This window comes from Bos taurus, chromosome 22 (assembly GCF_002263795.3).
Source record: "Bos taurus isolate L1 Dominette 01449 registration number 42190680 breed Hereford chromosome 22, ARS-UCD2.0, whole genome shotgun sequence".
Taxonomy (NCBI): Eukaryota; Metazoa; Chordata; class Mammalia; order Artiodactyla; family Bovidae; genus Bos; species Bos taurus.
Window position 1 is genome coordinate 55,612,289 of NC_037349.1, and position 18,204 is coordinate 55,630,492.

Here is an 18,204-nt window from a genome sequence, read left to right on the forward strand (position 1 = left end):
AATTCGTTCCCGTAAGACGAATCCCACCCTAACCCTTGCCTCATACCTTAATCCTCTTTCTTTCTAAGTGGCAGACAGAGTACTTTCCACTTCCCGAAACAAGACATTCATGTTCTTAACGCTTTTCTTAGGCAATAAAAAAAATCAGAACAAACAAACAAACCAAAAATATTCTCAGGGTCACCCTTTCAATAAGCAGTTCAAATGACCTGGAATTCTCAATTTCCAAATTCTGGAGAAATCACTAGGGGAACCTCTGCTCTCTCCCCTTCCTTCCCTAAAGAAAGCAGAAGACAGTCAGTCATACTCTGCATAAGCTTCCTACCCTGCCTCAAGCTCGCTCCAGTGGAAAATAACTCAATATGATGGTTATTTGAAATGCAGCCAAGCATACATCTTTGAGACCCCCCTCTTCTCCGCATGTCTAGAGGAGGAAATGGCAACCCACTCAAGTGTTCTTGCCCGGAAAATCCCATGAACAGAGGAGCCTGGCGGGCTATAGTCCATGGGGTCGAAAAGAATCAGACGCGACTGAGCACCTGTCCTCTTCATAACGAATCTGCAGGTTAGTATAGAAAACGTTCAGGCACCGGAAATAAAAAGGAGCGGGATGCACTGCAGTTTAAATGGCAAACGTTCCACCAAATCAAGCAACGCACTTACTAAGCATCCTACCTCACGAAGTCCTAAGAGGAGAAGTATCTTTTAAACCTGCCTCCAAAACTAATCATCCGGCTCTTGGAAAACACTGTGCACGGCAAACGTCTCACCAAATCAAGCAACGCACTTACTAGCTACCCTACCCCATGGAGCCATAAGGGAAGTTATCTTTTACACTTGCCTGTAAAACTAGTCATTAGGCTCTTAGAAGACAGGCACAGAAACCTCAGTAATGTTACTGTCATGAGGAGCTACCCCTCGGCGAACAAGTAACGCTGCACGTGTTCCGTCTCTAAGTCCCGGGGGTTGGCCTGGGGGGGTGCTGCCTTTTCTGTTCTTCTAAACCTATGGTATGAGGACATCAATTGTGAGTTGCATGTGAACTCTACAACTCTTTGTCTATTACCGGCACTTTACATTTTTACAGTGTCATCACAGAACCGGTGCATCAAGGTCATATTTGCAACCACAAGATCATTTTCTAAATGCTTTGACATTCTAATAACATCAGTAATGATGGAAGCTCTGCTTACCAGCTGCCAGGCGCTGCACCCAGCACTCATCCTGTGCGAACGGAACCTGCTCCCACCGAGAAATAAGCAAGCGGGGATGAATGTGAACCCATAACCCAGTTATGACTTTCAAACATCACATTCGCCATTAACAGTGCTCTGGTTTCCCATCATCACTGATATCTGAGTAATGGACTCTAATAATAAAAGCAATAACTCTCATCAATTGTCTATTGTACTGTGCCCAACTCCGTGCATATTTCCACTCTACTGCTCACAACTGTTCTACACATGAACTTACAGCCACACCACTGTAGAGAAGGGTACCAGGCCCAAATAAATGAAGTGACTGTCCAAAGCCATGCTGGTAAGTAGCAGACCTGGGATTTTAACTAAGGAGTGTTTGATCACAAAACACACTATCTCACAGCCAACTCCCCCTTTTTTAAAAAAAAAAAAAAAAAAGATCAAATATCTCTTATTTGGGTTTGGGGAAAGAGAGGATTCCTAGTGACAAAAGAATGAACTGCAAACAGTTGAACGCCCAGCATCTAAGTTATGAGCCTCCCTTGTTTGCAAGAGGTCATTGTTGTGCAGAGCCTTACTGCTGGATTCCTGATCGTAGCAAATTCCAGGGCTCCAGACTGCAGGCTCAGCCTCTGACTAACACTACAGTGATTTACCGAGGATAAATACCACTGTCAGGCTGTCTTATGACTGCACACACAATCCAGCGCGCTGGAATGCCGGAGATGCCGAGGGCTGCTGGCGCGCTCGGCGCCCTCGGACCACGCAAGGTCCCCTCCAGACTGAGCTCCACGCTCCTGCCAGCAAACAGCAGCATCGTCGGAAGAACTGGGGAAGCCGAGCATCCTGAATGATCGCTGCGCGCTAACTCACGCGTGTCGAGGGGAAAGGAACAGGGCCATTCACCTCCGCTCTCCGCCGAGACCCCAGACTCTGACCATACCCACCCTCGCGCGACGGCCAGAACAGCCTCCCCGCAGCAGGGGGGTCTCTGAGTCCAGCAAACATATGAAGCAGTATCCACTCCGTCCGCAGGGTGTGCGTGTGAGAAACACAATGGGGGGGTGGGGGGAGCAAAAATAGGGCACACGGAAGCATGCGGGTTTCCCAGCACAAATGTGGTGATGTCACACAGAGTCCAGCTCTCATCTCAACAAAAGAGGACACTGAGGCAACTCGCGTGCAGCCTGCAGGGCGCGGGCACAGACAGGGGAGCAGCACCCCCCCAAACCAGCCCCAGGACCACCGGCCACCTGTGGACCGCTTCTCGGGAGGACGGGAGCCAGCCTGCTCAGACCCAAACACAAAAACCACCCTCTGCCGTGGGAAGGTCTCAGCTGTGTGCCACGAACACGCTGGTGAGCCTGCATGCCTACATCTCAGGCAGCCGCCCATTTCCCAGCCAGGGTCCAGGCGCTGGCCTCTGTGGTCACTGCCCCAGCCCCTAAGGACACTCAGCGGGGACCGGTCCCCCCCCAAGAAGCACCTGGCAGGGACCAGGCAAGGGAGGCAAGTCTCCCCGATCACCTCCCAAAGCCGCTTGAAGCAAGTTACCACTGGTGGGGAATGCAAGCGAACGGCAGACATGTGAGATGGAGGTCACCTCCCCTAAGTTATTAAAACCGGTTAAATGGCCCCTCCAGGCAGGGAGCAGGGGGAACTAGCAGGCACCTTCTCCCTTCAGAGTCAGCAAAGAGCGGCCGGAGAAGCTCCACACAGGCCCATGTGAGCCAGGCCGGCTGCAGAGAAGGGGGGACTTACAGGTGGGGGGCGAAGATGCGACTCATCTTGGAAGCATGATCACCGTCACAATCCAGGTCGTCGTCGCCGGGGTCCACGCTGAACTTCCTCTTGCTGGGACTGATGGGCGGGGGCCCCGTGCGGTGAGCGGTGAGGGCCGAGGCCACCGGGAGGGTCTGCAGCCGGGGCTCCCCTCGGAGAGCAGCTTCACCTGTGCAGAGACAGAGACGTGTCACCAGGCAGGAGAGATGCGCCCGCCCGTCCCCACGACTCCCGGGGGGAAGTTGCTGGAAACGTGATGGGCCGCCCTGGTGTGCTCAGAACGGGCCCAGGCCCGGGGTGAGCTGCCAAGCATCAGACTTTCTACATAAACATGGTTTCCCAGCACAATCGCTCTCTTCTCCCCCAGCTTTACTGAGATATAATTGACATATAACGTTGCACAGGTTCACGGTGAACCCCATGTTGATCTGATACACTTACAGACCGCAAAAGCATCACCCCCTCCCAGAGCTAACACCTCCATCATCACATCACATAACCATCCTCTCCCCTTCAGCAACTTTTTAGGCTCTAGTTCAAAATAAAAACTTGCAGTAAAGTAACTAGGGAGTGCTGACCATGAACCATCTCAGGAGTTAACTAAAAACATGAAAGGTTTTTTGACTCGTGGGTATTCAACTGCGTATCTTTAAAATTATGACCTAACCGTAGTGTCATTAAAACATTCACCTCACTTCTCTTGCTTGTTACATTTTTATTATGTTTTTGGCATATTATTATTTTTTTTAAGAATAAGGAAATTTTATGGGCTCACAGTTTGCATATTTGCCCCCAATGTTAAAATAAACAAAAATACACGATTTAATGGGAAATAAACTTTTTCTTAGAGTACACTGAAAACCTGCATGTTACAAACACTATTATTATGATGAGCACTAAGTTTCCGTGTGTAATCTGTCACAAGCTAACGCACGGGTGCAGTTCTCAAAAGATTTCCAAAGCCAGACACTCGCATCAGAGTTCACATTTCGATCTGATTCGGCATCTTGGGTATTTTTCATTCCTGTTTCAGAAAGGCTTTGAACGAAGAGCTAACTTTGGGCCTCCTTATGAATTAAAATAATCATAACCTTTCATTATAAGAATGGTTATGTACCTTCTAACATTTATAATCAAAGGTAATAGTTACTTTTAAGAGCAAACTTCAAGTTTTCTAAGTCATGGAAGGGGGAGGGGGAGGGTTTACCTAAAATTCTCACAAATAATAACCCCTCTGTTGTGCTTCTGATATTTGGCCTCTCAGGCTGACCATTTCTGTTTCCACTTGGGTCACCGTGCGAGAGTCATATTGGGATAAAGGCCTGTGGAACCTAAGAAAGGCAACCTCTGTTGCCACACTAATGTTCGTGTCATCACAGATGCGTGGACAGTTCTAAAAGCCGCTCGCCCCACACACACGGCAAGCATGATCCCGTTAGGGAAAGGAGTGAGGGGAATTAAGAAAACACAAGACACCTTCTTCGTGTTGACCAGGAAAAATAAAAACTTTGCCAATTTAGTCAGCAGGATATAAACTAGCAAACATACGGTCACCCATAAGCCACCTCCTGCCAGGATTTCTTTTAAGGGTTCTGGTCCCGAAGCAAACTGGAACTTTCCATCTCAAATAAAATACCAAAAAAAAAACAAGCCCTGGGCTGGCTGGTTACCCTCAGAAATTCAGCAGGATTTTGGTTGACCCTCCACTTCCTGTTAAGTCATTTCTGGTTTAAACAAACAGCACTGCTGATATCTGTACCTCAATAAACCAGAAAATACCCTAAGTCGGCCCCTCCTCCACAGAGCATCAGCAGCAAGGCTAACTTCTGGAGGAGCCCCGGTAAGACCCCCAGGAACTCAGCAACTGCAGACAAAGCCTCAGCCACAAGGCCGAGCGCCAGCGCGCTCCGCCCAGTGTTCCTCCACGTCCTGGGCAGGATACGCGGGCTGAGGAGGACTCCGTGTAGACCCCTGGGCTTTGGGAGCCATTTTGTTAAGACGCCAGATGTGTGGCAACAGTAGTTGCCATGGAGAACTACCACCAAAGCAGCAAAGGAAGAGTCGCTCCCAAAAAAAGGAGGAGTCGCTCATCACACAAGCCTTCGCCGTGACGCGATACGCACAACCCTTGGGGTAAGAATTGCATTCCCGCTGCACTCCCAACTCCCACCCTTGTACAAGTTCTCGGGCTTGTCTGCGTTTAAGTTCATCAAACGGAGGCGCTGGTGTGTGCCTTGGTCCACAGGAATGGGTCTTTTGACAACACTGGAGATGGGGGGACTGGCGGGCAGAGGACCCACAAAGGAAGCACGGGTGGTCCTGCTCCCTGTGGGGATCCTCCAGAGACGATGGGGACGTGCCTGCTGTCAGCACTGGACTCCTCTGAGTGACAGGTGTGACCCACTCAAGGTCACACATGGATGGGTTAACAGTAGCAAGAGCCATGGCCGCTGCCAATCAGACCAACATTCCCCCACTCTGGGCCTCCATCCACCAGAGGGTGGACCAGCTAACATCTCACATTCCTTCACACCCAATTCTGTGGTCCACAATCCTCTAATCTATTAGGTAACCAACCAGCCAACATTTACTGAGACCTTGTGTTGTGTGCGAAGTCACTTCAGTTGTGTCTGACTCTTTGTGACCCCATGGACTGAAGTCTGCCGGGCTCCTGTGTCCATGGGATTCTCCAGGCAAGAATACTGGAGTGGGTAGGGGGCCGTTTCCTCCTCCAGGGGATTGTCTGGACTCAGGAATCCAACTCCCTCTTCTTACACCTCCCGCACTGGCAGGCAGGTCCTTTACCAATTAGTTGTCAAATACTGAACTAAGACGTCAAAACCCAAAGTATGGACCTCCGATCTTACATGGTTTAAAAAAAAAGTGAAGCTACGGTCAAATACGTTTGGAAACCATGAGATTAAACAATTCTCCCAGGAGTCCCTTCTTGACTTTCTAAAGCACGCGTCAGTCTCTAAGAGGGAGACACAGCAGTGGTGCCTTCCATGACCCCACCCCCAGGGCCCCTGCACCTTCTGCAGACTCAGCCTTCCACACGGCCCCACCCTCACCCCAACAGCCAGGGGCTCTCCAGGCACTGACAAAACACAATCCAGGATGCTCCAGCGCACACAATCAACATCTGGTCCCAACTATGCTTCCCAGGTGTATTCCCAAGCATTCCTCTTTCTAGGCTTTGAAAAATCTCAGCCCTAAAAGTTAACCAGTCACCACATAACACGGAGAACTCACGATCTTTACCCGGGTTCTCCCCCTAATCTTCTGGTATTGAATCCAATACATAAGGCCAACTAAAAATGCCACCTCCTTCAGGCTGCCTTCCTCGATTCCTCGATCTGAAAGTCACCTCTTTTCCTGACACACAGAAATCTATCACTACGGCCCTTCCCACTTGGTTTTGTGCCCCTTGAAGTAAGGGACACTGTATTCATTTCCTATCCTCGGAGCACAGACCACAACGTGTTCCACACAGCAGAGGGTCACGATATCCTGACAATGTGTGTATGAGGCCAGGATGGCCAGGTACAGAGTTTGGGGATATGTTAAAGATTAAAAAATAGTAGAATAAGGATTTTTTAAAGATCAATTTGAGTATATATTTATATGAAGAACTCTTAAAATTCAGTAACAGAAAGATAACCCAAATTAAATACAGGAAAGGATCTGAATAGAACTTTCTCCAAAGAAGGTCTACAAATGACCAGTAAGCAAGCACGAGGAAACATCTTCAACATAACCAGTCGTGCGTGACAGTCGCTCCAGTCGTGTCCGACTCTGGGCGACCCCATGGACAGCAGCCCACCAGGCTCCTCATTCCTTGGGATTCTCCAGGCAAGAATACTGGAGTGGGTTGCCATGCCCTCCTCCAGGGGACCTTCCCAACCCAGGGATCGAACCTGCGTCTCTGAGGTCTGCGTGCATTGGCAGGCGGGTTCTTTACCACTAGCGCCACCTGGAAGTCCAACCAGCCGTCAGGGAAACACAAAACACAACCGCGGTGAGACACCAGCTCACAGCCACCAGGGGGGCTGGGCTAAAAAGACAGAGGACAAGTGCCCGCGAGGCTGCGGACTGCGGACGGCTTAGAACCCTCGCGTCTTCCCGATGTGAATGCGAAATGGTGCAGGTGCTGGGAAAAACCACGTGGGGCAGCTCCTCAAACGGTTAACCACAGATCCAGCAACCCCTCCAAGGTAGAGAGATACGAGAGAAATGAAAACACATAATCACACACAACTCACCCAGGGTCGTTCACAGCAGCTTCACTCTTCACAGCCCCAAGCCCACATACCCAGTGCTGAGCAGATACTGAAAACGTGGTCCATCCACAGGATGGAATGTCGTTATTCAGCTGTGAGAAGGAAGGAAGCGCTGATTCACGCCACAACACGGGAGAATCTAGAGAACAGGACCCCGAGTGAAAGAAGCCAACCCGAAAGGCTGCGTATCGTCTGGTTCCATTTTGCGGAACGTCCAGAACAGGCAAGTGTGTGCAGACAGAAAGTAGATTCGTTTTAAAATAAATAAAAGACAGTCGACTGGGGGCTGGGAGAAGTCGGGGGTGGGACACGGCTGCTGGGGGCGGGCAGGGTTTCTCTTGGGAATGATAAGACAATGTTCCTAAAAGTGGTGAAGTCCGCAGAGCCCTGTAAATACACTAAAATCCACCGTCTTGTGTGCTTTAAATGGGCGAATGGTATGATAATGTGAATTATATTCCCCTAAAGCTGTATTTATAAGTAGGTGAAAGAAGATCCCACTGTTACGAGATCCTTGTCTCCACAATTCACTGTTAAATAAGAACAAGCATCCATTAATTGTCCCTGAAATAAAAATAAACCTCTTGTTATTATAGCTATCTCTCTACTATGTCACGGTCAGATAACTTTCTAAATATTTATCAAGTGCAAAAAGCAAAAACAAAGCAGAAGAGCCTGAGGTTATGCAGGCACTTGGGTTCATCAGAATCCTATTAAGCTCCAGCTCAGCTTTTAATCAGACCGTGTTTGAGTGTCTATTACATGCCGAAGGCTGTGTGAAGTGCCGTTAGAAAAAAACAGATGATGAAATTTTTATACAGACTCTGACCACAAGCAGGGAAGGAAAAGAATACACACCAAAAGGAACTTATCTTGGGGTATAAAAGGCTTTTTTCTTTTGCGCTAATGGGTATGCCAAATCTCACAATGGTTTGGTAATTTGAAAAAGGAGAAATGATCTTTCTTTGTCAAGAACGAACAAGAGAAGGGCATTTGAGCTGTCTGAGGAACCCGGTATTTTAAGTTTCTAAGTTGGCTTAGCTACAACTGTCAATTTAACTTTTTTTTTTTTAAGAGGTTACAATTATAACTAAAGGAGCTCAACTCAAACAGTTATCTGGCCTGTTAAATAGAAGATAATTTTATCCAGGTATCTGTTACCGAAGAACAATACCTAATGGGTAAAAAAATTAGTTCTTGTTTCCAGTCATGATAGTGGTTTCAGCAAATGGATCAAAAGTATTCCTTAATTATTTCTCCAAATTTTGAAGATGAGCAAGGATTTTGGCCCAAGATTTCACAAGAGTCAGCATATACTAATTTCAAATTTAAAAAAAAAAGCTTCACAGAGAGAAAGAAAAAAGAAAACCATTTAGCTTTATGATGTGCTATATAATGATTCTGGTGAGATATTAGAAGAAAATCCTGCTTTCCAAGTCAGAATGGGGACGAAGGGAAGAGAGATCAAGGGAGAGAGATGAGCCCCAGGAATCCACAGCTTTGAGTCATGTTCCTGCTACGGCTAAAGGCTTCTAGGACTCCCGACTTCCTACACTATAATAAAACTGACACTTGTCCATCATCAGCTGGCATCTTTTGATAAGAGGACTGTTTCTTTCTTTGGGGGACATGACACAATGGTCCATCTTAGACCAGGCCCAGTACAGAGCCTAGCTGTAGGGCGCTCACAACAGTGGCTGTTTCTTTACCGTTGTGTGCTTAGCTGCTCAGTCGTGTCCGACTCTTTGCGACCCCATGGACTGTAGGCAGCCAGGCTCCTCTGTCCAGGGGATTCTCCAGGCAAGAATACTGGAGTGGGTTGCCATTTCCTCCTCCAGGGAATCTTCCCAACTCAGAGATCAAACCCAGGTCCTCCTGCGTTGGCAGGCGGGCTCTTTACCACTGCACCCTCTGGGAGGCCCCCTGAGCCTCCATTTGTAAGATTCCGTGGTTCCATGAGCTCATCCTGAGGGCCCCCCTTTGGCTCTCATCTCTGCTCCATAACATGTATCTTCCAAAGGGGGTGCATGGAGAAACACTCAACTGTTACAGGGCACAGTGGACACGAGCGGGGAGGAAAAGCTGCAGCTGAGATCCTGACAGTTCACCTCTCAGCTGAAGGGGGTTTAGTTAACCAAGAACCCTTCTCAGGCTCGGTGGTCCAGCTTCATTTCCTTATTTCGGCGCTACAAGAAAGCTGTTGTTAGTCAACGGAGGCCTGGGAGAAAGGTGGTTTGGTCCACAAATCGCAGCCTTGAGTCTGACTCAGACCTTCAGCACGGAGGAGACAACTGGGCTGGTTCAGAGAGGTAAACGGACCCCAGGACAACGCGGGGGCAGGCACCAAAACCGGGTCAGCTCCCCATCACGCCTCCTCCTCACCAGCACTGTGCAGCACTGATGGCTGTGGCGTAACTCAGGGGAGATTAATCAAACTCATGGCGCTCACTGTGGCTTTGTGGAGACCAGTCAGACAGCGCAAGGCTGAAATGACAGTGTCTGTGTTTAAGGAGTCTCCTGTAACTCCTCCCGCTCCAGTATTCCGGCCTGGACAATTCCATGGACAGAGGAGCCTGGCTGGCTACATACAGTCCTTGGGGTGGCAGAGTCAGACATGACTGAGCAACTAACACCTACTGGTAACTTCTGAGGATTTTTCATGAACCGAGAGTTTTCTGCCACAATTTACATCTTGGCTGTGTCCGAGATTTTATGTTCACCTCTCCTCCTCATCTCTTTTATCGTGTCGGAACCTAAATCAAAGAAGTATAAAAACCGCGGCCCGGTCGCCCAGGCTCGGCAGTGGGCTCCGTCTCCCGTCTGACCACAGCCCACGGCGACCAGCTGACGTCACCCTGCTGGCAAGGGGCACCTTATAACACAAGCACGCCCCACATGTCACAACCCATCTCCCACCCCACGGCCCAGCAGGCGGGGCGTCTGCCTTTTCTCTCAAAGAATACTTCTTTGTCTCACGGCCCAGCAGCGGGGGAGGAGACAGCGAAGCTACCCGCTCTCCAACAGTTCAACTTGTGGCTATTCTTGACTGCTCTCTGCAACGGAGGGCTGTTGGGCAACACGATGGAACCCGGGTGAGCCAGCGGAGATAAAAGACGTGACGCAGCGTCTGCCCGCATGCAGTGCAGAGACTGCATGCAACTCTACAACCCAGGGACGGAGCTCGCGCTCCCCACCCCCCCCCACCGGGGGTGTCCCCCAAAGTGCCTTTCCCACCGTCACTCGAGACGCGTGGCTCCGACCCTGCAGCCCGATCACACGTCTGGAGGCCACAGCTCGGCTAAAGGTCACTCCTGTCCAGTCAGTCAGGACGTGGGCGTGGGCGGAGGTCTCTGCCAGACCCCTGACTGAGCTCGGTTGAGCTCAGTGAGACTGTTGGAGGGGTGGGAACGACTAAGCCCACAACCTGCACGACTGACTGCTAATAATATAACGAAGGGTAACAATACCATTGTAAAACTTGCAGAGTTGAAACACACACTGTTTTCATTAGAATTCCAAGCACTCCAAATAATCTTGTAGACATGTCTGCAAGATACTTTGTCAGGACCTTCTTGTATCTTAAGGGAATGGCGAACCACTTCGGTACATATCCTATTTTAAAATCATTTAAAAATCTGAGCTTTTATTCTGGGTTCTCCTGACTACAGTCCTGTAAGGGAAGAGAAGAAGGAAGCACAGCTCACATCCTACAGCCAAGGAAATCAATGTTTCAAGAATGGGTGGACATGGACTTCCCTGGCGGCCCAGAGGTTAAGACCCTGCACATCCACTGCAGGAGGCATGGGTTCGATACAAGGTTGGGGAACTAGGATCCTGCATGCTATGCAGTGCCACACGCCACACAGCATGGGGACTGGAGGGGGGTGGGCAGAAGAATGGGTAAATAATTCAAGTCACAAAGCAAATTAATGGAAGGGCTGAAAGGAGAAACCGGGCATTTAGATTTCTCAGCTTTCATGATCTTTCTAGCTGTGCAGGATGCTTTACAGGTCAAGGAAAGGAAGTGGGAGGAAGACAACTGAAGGCAGGAAGCAGGAAAGAGAGTGGAAGGGGACGGTGGGCAGGAAGGGGGGCCTGATGGCTGAATCGTGCCCCCAAGATTCGTATGTTGCAGTCCTAACACCCCAGTACTCAGAATCCGACTTACATGGAGACGGTAATATGGGAGGGCACCCAGACAACACGACTGATGTCCTTATGAGAGGAGATGAGGACACAGACACACACAGAGGGAAGACCTTATAAATGTGAAGACAGACATCTACAAGCCAAGAGGAGAGGCCTTGCGTGCAACCGACCCTGCCGACACTCGGATCTCAAAGGCCGGCCTCCAAAACTGAGAGAGCAGCTGTCTTCTGTGTGAGCCCCCTGTCTGGGGTACCTGACCCAGGAGCCCCAGCTAACTGAGGTAAGGAGGGCAGGAGGAGAGAAGACAAGGCAGCAGGGAAGGTGAGGGCAGGGCTGAGACCTGGCTCTGATGCAAAGACAGAATAGCTCTGGGACAGAACCGCTTCCACCACTTGGTCTATCCCAACCGACCTCACCTAGTGGGACTTGGTCAGGTGAAGCAGTGTAGCTCCTCGAGGCCACTTCCAGATTAGAACCTGCCCGAGAGGGGAGGGGACAGGTGGCTGCGCAGAAAGCAAGTGGACTTCCTGGCTTGTGACCAGGAAAAGTGCAGACACAGCCGGAGCTGTGTCTCAGCAAGAATATTTGCAAAGGGGACACCAAGGCTGTCTCTGAAAAGCACTAGTATAGGGGACGGTCCCAGAGATGCGGCCGGGGGTGGGGTGGGGGCTCACTCCGACTGTTGGCGCGCCAGGGCAGACAGTGTAGACAGCTTCCAGTGGTTTCAAACATCTGTCATTCTTCAAAGGCAAGAGGAGAGGGGTAAAAAGAAAATCCCACATAAAGGACAAGAATTCTGTAATTCCCAAATATCCATTCTAAATACACACTCGGATGCTTTAATAAGGTAAAGAGAAATAACAACCTGATATCAAAAAGCACTAACTGGGATTTCCCTGGTGGTACAGGGGATGAGAATCTGCCTGCCAATCCAGGGGACATGGGTTCAACCCCTGGTCCAGGAAGATCCCACGTGCAGCAGGGCAACTGAGCCATGCACCTCAACTACTGAGCCCATGTGTCCCAGAGCCTGTGCTCGGCAACAGGAGAAACCACGAGAAGCACGAGCACCACAGCAGAGTCTCAGCCCACTTGCTGCAACTAGGGAAAGCCCGTGTCCAGCAACAGAGACCACCGCAACAACGCCCACCCCCCAAATAAAAAAGCACTAATTGAAAATAGCGTTAGTCGCTCAGTCACATCCAACTCTTTGTGACCATGGACTGTGGCCCAACAGGCTCCTCTGTCCAAGGAATTCTCCAGGCAAGAATACTGGAGCAGGTAGCCATTCCCTTCTCCAGGAGACCATCCCGACCCAGGATCTCCTGCATTGCACGCATTCTTTTACTGTCTGAGCCACCAGGGAAGCCCTGAAAATATTTTAAAGTAAATTTTTAAAAATTGCTATATTTGCATTCCTATGTTGCTGTTCATTTACCTAGCAGGTTCTACATCACGTAAAATAACCGTGTGGCAACACTGTAAAGCAATTATACTCCAAATCAATCAATCAATCAAAAAAAATTTTAAACTTTATCTCCTGAGATCAATACTCTTCCAAATCAGTTTGCAATCTACTCAATTATAAGAAAACTTGAAGGTTCCTCTCCCACTTAATTTGCATGAGAACTGATGGCCTGTTTTAAAGTAAGTATAAATGGAGTGCAACCTTTCAAAAGGTGTGATCTTGGGACTTCCCCGGTGGTCCAGTGGCTAAGACTCCACGCTCCAAATGAAGGGGGCTGGGGTTCGGTCCCTGGTCGGGGAACTGGATCCCACGTGAGACAATAAGAGTTCACGTGCTGCAACTGAAGGCCCCGCGTGACAGCAAAGATCGAGGCTCCCGCGTGCTGAAGCCAAGGACCTGGTGTGCCCAAAGAAATAAATAAACACTTAAAAAATAAATAAGTAAACAGATGTGATCTTGGCCAAGTCTCTCCACCTCTCTCGCACCTCTGTCCTCAGCTACCCTGACAGATCATAGTGAGCATCAGTGGAAATCTGCAGGAAGTTTCCACCCCAGAACAGCCACCTGTTCAGTTTCACCCTTTGCTACGACTCCCACAGAGAGGATGAAAGGGGACTTCTCCAGCGTCACTCCCGCTGTTGGCCAGAGGTCAGCAGGTGAGCCGTGTCCAGCCAAGTAAATGGTAGATCAGCGCCCCAGAAAATGGGTCAGGGAGGTGCCCCACCTGACCACCGGGAGGCAGCGGGCCATCTCAGGGCAGCTACCTGACTGCCTGGACTGCCGCCACGTGTGTTAAAAGGACATGAACCCACACAGCAGCCCCAGCCTGCCTCAAGAATCACACAGGAAAGTTGGCACAGCGCCCGGGGGCTCCAGTGCCCCTCCCCCCAGGCATACTCTCCATGCCTTCGCTGGTTCTGGACACCTTGCCCACTCCCGAGAATGCACTCAGAAGTCCTCGTGACCAGTGCAGCCACCCCCACTTTCCAAGCCCAACCCCAACGTGGCCTGCCGCCCCAGAAGCATCTCTTGTAAGACAGCCAGGTGGAAGCTCCCAAACTACAGATATTTTGATCAACACCATCGTGTTTGCTATAGTCTCTCGAGAGGCAAACAGGTACAGTCTCGTTCCCAGAAATAATCCAGACCTGAAGGAAGACGACGAGGTTCCCAGGAACCAATGCAGAATTCACACGCGGACTGCCGTACACACTCCTGAAGGCCAGGCTGGGCCCGCCTACCCCAACACGGGATCTCACGCCAGCTCCGAACCCCCGCCACAGCGGAAGCCTGCAAGTCACTGGGGTGTGGCAGACACCCCAAGTCCAGCATCTCAGACAGCCCTTCTGCCGCCCACACACAGGCGGCAATCCACCGGATTCCTTATCGTTGCTCCACTGGCTGGGTTCAGAAGCCAGAGTGAATTTTCCAAGGATTAAAACAGGACACAGAGTTCAAAGACTCCACGATGCCGAGAATGAGCGCAGCACGGGAACTCAGGCACCCACGTGATCTAAGCGCCCAATCCCCGTGAAGACCGGTAAAATAAGCAGTTTAAAGGAAGATCTTTGTCAGCGTTATCACTCAAGGATCCAAGTGCCCAAGGACATAATTCTATTTTCTCCAACTCTTTGTGTCAAAATAATTTTAAAGCTACTGGAAACTTTAATGAAAAGTGAATATCCCATTCCCTTTACCTTGATTCATTTTGTCTGTCTACACATATCCAGCTTTTTTTTTTTTTTACTGTAATTGCTATAATTTGTAAGGTAACTTGCAGACACCATACTGCAAGCACTTCAACTGTCTTCTCAAAGTGAGAAGAGTCTCCCTCATAGACACAGAACCATCATCACACCCAAGAAAGCTAAAGCTGACATAACATCGTTATCTAATATCCAGTCCAGATTCACATTTCCCCAACTGGACTGTCTCAGAAAAGGGGGGGATGAAGTAGACAGAACCTAGGATTCAATCAAGAATCAAGACACTGGGTGACAGCTGCTGAGTCTCTAATTTCCTAGCAACTTTTTCTGTCTTTCTTCCTCTTCTGTGTCAATGATTTCTTTAAATGCATGTGTGAGTGCTCAGTCATGTCCATCCTTGCGATCCCATGGACTGTCTCCCTCCAGGCTCTCTGTCCATGGGACTTCCCAGGCAACAATACTGAAGCAGGTTGCCATTTCCTCCTCCGGGGGATCCAGACCAATGAGCTGCACTACAGTTTCTGGTGGTCTGATGACTTCTCCGTGATTCAAGGTGAACGTTTTCAGCAGGGAAACGAGAGGAGGTGAGCACAGCATGTGGCCTCACACGGGAGGTACCTGATGCCTCGGTGTCCCACCCCAGGTGACAGTAAGCTCCACCACTTGGTTAGGGGGATGCTCACAGAATTTCTCTATCCTAAAAAAAGTAACCTTTCATAGTCACATGGGCGTGAGCATCCTGTCACGTTTCCCAGGTGGCTCAGTGGTCAAGAACCTGCCTGCCGATGCAGGAGAATCCCTGCCTTGGGAAGATCCCCTGGAGAAGGAAATGGCAATCCACTCCAGTATTCTTGCCTGGAGAACCCCATGGACAAAGGAGTCTGGCGGGTTACAGTCCACGGGTCACAAAGAGTCGGACACAACTGAAGCACCACAACACACCACACATCCTGTCATTCTCAGTCTCCTTCAGTTCAGTCCAGTCGCTCAGTCGTGTCCGACACTGAGACCCCATGCACTGCAGCACGCCAGGCCTCCCTGTCCATCACCAGCTCCCAGAGTCTACCCAAAGTCATGTCCACTGAGTCAGTGATGTCATCCATCCATCTCATCCTCTATCATCCCCTTTTCCTCCCGCCTTCAATCCTTCCCAGCATCAGGGTCTTTTCCAATGAGTCGGTTCTTTGCATCAGGTGGCCAAAGAATTGGAGTTTCAGCTTCAACGTCAGTCCTTCCAATGAACACCCAGGACTGATTTCCTTTAGGATGGACTGGCTGGACCTCCTCGCAGTCCAAGGGACTCTCCAACACAACGTCTCATCCTCTGCTACCCCATTCTCTTGCCCTCAACCTTTCAAGCATGTCTTTCCAGTGAGTTGGCTCTTCCCATAAAGTGGCCCAAGTATTGGAGCTTCTAATTGCAAAGCGGTTTAGAATCCAGCCCCTCCTAAAGAAGGTATGGGATTGAGAACTGGCAGAAGAAAAGAAGAAACATGGTTCTTTTGAAAGAACTTTTGTGCCTGCTATGTTCGGAGCAAGAACTATGCCCCACTAAGGGAAACACAAAGATGTTTGAGATCTGGTCTTTGCCTCAAGGAACAGCAGTTCTCACAGGAGCGATAAGTCACGGAGACAAATAACAGGTAAGGAAGAAAAGCAGAAACAAAAGAGATGCTCTTGATAAGAATGAAGCGTATGGTATACGAATCGTATCTCAATAAAACTGTTACCCCCCCCAAATTGCTGAGGACCACAGAGGACTTTTGCTACAAAGTTTCTGTCAACAATCACCATATTAGGAAGTAAAATGGAAGAAGTTTTCAAATAGTAATTTGAAGATAAAAATACACTCATTACAGGTAAAAAAGAAAAACTGAGAAGCTATGGACACTTCATATGAGGAAGACATCAATTCTAGCTCTAATATACTCAGGAGTGGAATTCGAAAAACAGGTAGAATTTCGACACTTGGAAACTATGGAAATGGGCATCCCAGCTGGGGACGCTGTGGGAATAAAGGCAGCAAGCGGGAATGGTATCCTGTGTGTGAGAGGTCCATCTAAGTAGAAGAAAGGGCTTGTTTCATCTGTTGGTTAAGAGGTAAGGCTACGGAGATCAATGGGTCAGATAGGACAGGGCTCTGGGCACGGGCAGAGTTCAGATCTCACGGCAGACAACTTGGGGGGGAGCCACTGGAAGAGGTGACACAGACAAGGGGCGTCTGATGACGCCGCGATGGGCACACCTGAGCCAGGGGACGGGGCAGTCATGCACACGGGGGTGGAGGGCTCCAACAGTCACACACGCCCAACGGGGAAGAGGAGGCCCGTTCAAGGGACATTTCACGGGAAGAGCAGAGAACTGGACAGTGTTTTAACTAGTGCCTTCGCCTGGTCCTTTCAAAACAGGCTGCCCTCATCGTGTTCCTAAATCATTCCCCCAGCACTCATGCTGATCTGGATTTCTTTATATGTTGAGAAACTAAAAGTGAAAAAGCCAGAGAGCTATGCTGTTTTCTGGCTTATGGATATATGAGTGGAAAAAAAAAAAAGTCAGTACAACTCCATACGTTAAGTTCCACAGGTTGGTCTGACAAAGTCTAATTCATCTTCTATATCCACATTTCTGTTATGTCAGTGGGCACTTTTAATACTCCTGTAAGGTGATTTTTAATTGTTGGAGGAAAAAAACCAGTATGCCAAGTTTTCTTGAAATAAAATAATATTGATGTCCATCATTTTAGTGGCAGGGACTATGCTAAGGGAGTCCAATTATCCACGATTAATCAACATTCATTCAGTAGTTATTTGTGGGTATCACCTGATTTATGAAGAACAAACATCAAACACCTCAAATAACGATCCATATTTATAAAAGAAAAATTTGGAACAGGGGTTTAAAACAAACTCATATGAAATGTAAGTTCTATGTTAAAATATAACAATCTTATTATAACATGCCATCATTCATTAAATTGATGTCAAGCTAATACACAATTATGTTGTTTTTTTCCACAGTACACAGTATATTTTGGAGTCCTTTTACACATAAATTTATTTCAATAATTACAGTTTGCATAAGCTATTACTAAAAGATGTTTGCATGCCCCAACCAAAAACTAAGAGGCTATTGAAACTGAAGTCTGAAAGTGGACTGACCAGCTTGAGACAGCATTAGAACACACTTTGTGGAGATTTACTGGTGAGGCACACAGCTAATTTAATACATAGAGAAGAGTACTTAATATCAAAACATATTTCTATTTCATATTAAGAAAAATGTAGCAAAACCAATGTTCTTGCCTGGAGAATCCCAGGGTCGGAGGAGCCTGGTGGGCTGCTGTCTACGGGATCGCACAGAGTCAAACATGACTGAAGCGACTTAGCAGCAGCAGCAGCAAAACCAAAGAATATGGGGATCTGTGAGTTGCTTTTTGCAGGGGCTACTGCACATTCGTCCCCTAGATTTTCATATTAACTAGAAACCTTTCAGATTTCCTTGTAAAATCTTATAAGATCCTTATAAAAATTATATCCAACCAAGGAGAACTTCTCGTATCACCAAGTTCCAAGAGACTGTTAGATCATAATCTAAAGAGCCATAAAAGTTAATCTGAGAAC

At 48.7% G+C, this 18,204-nt stretch overlaps 1 protein-coding gene across 7 annotated transcripts in view; it reads right to left on the reverse strand.

The window, feature by feature from the left end:
- The window catches only part of VGLL4 (vestigial like family member 4), a 156,502-nt gene that overhangs the window by 33,343 nt on the left and 104,955 nt on the right, over window positions 1–18,204 (reverse strand). For 4 of the 7 annotated variants that reach the window (XM_015459674.3, XM_005223081.3, NM_001099128.1 and 1 more), the window contains 1 exon segment: window positions 2,961–3,150. In XM_015459674.3, the coding sequence (XP_015315160.1) occupies window positions 2,961–3,150 (190 nt within the window). 7 annotated transcript variants of the gene reach the window in all.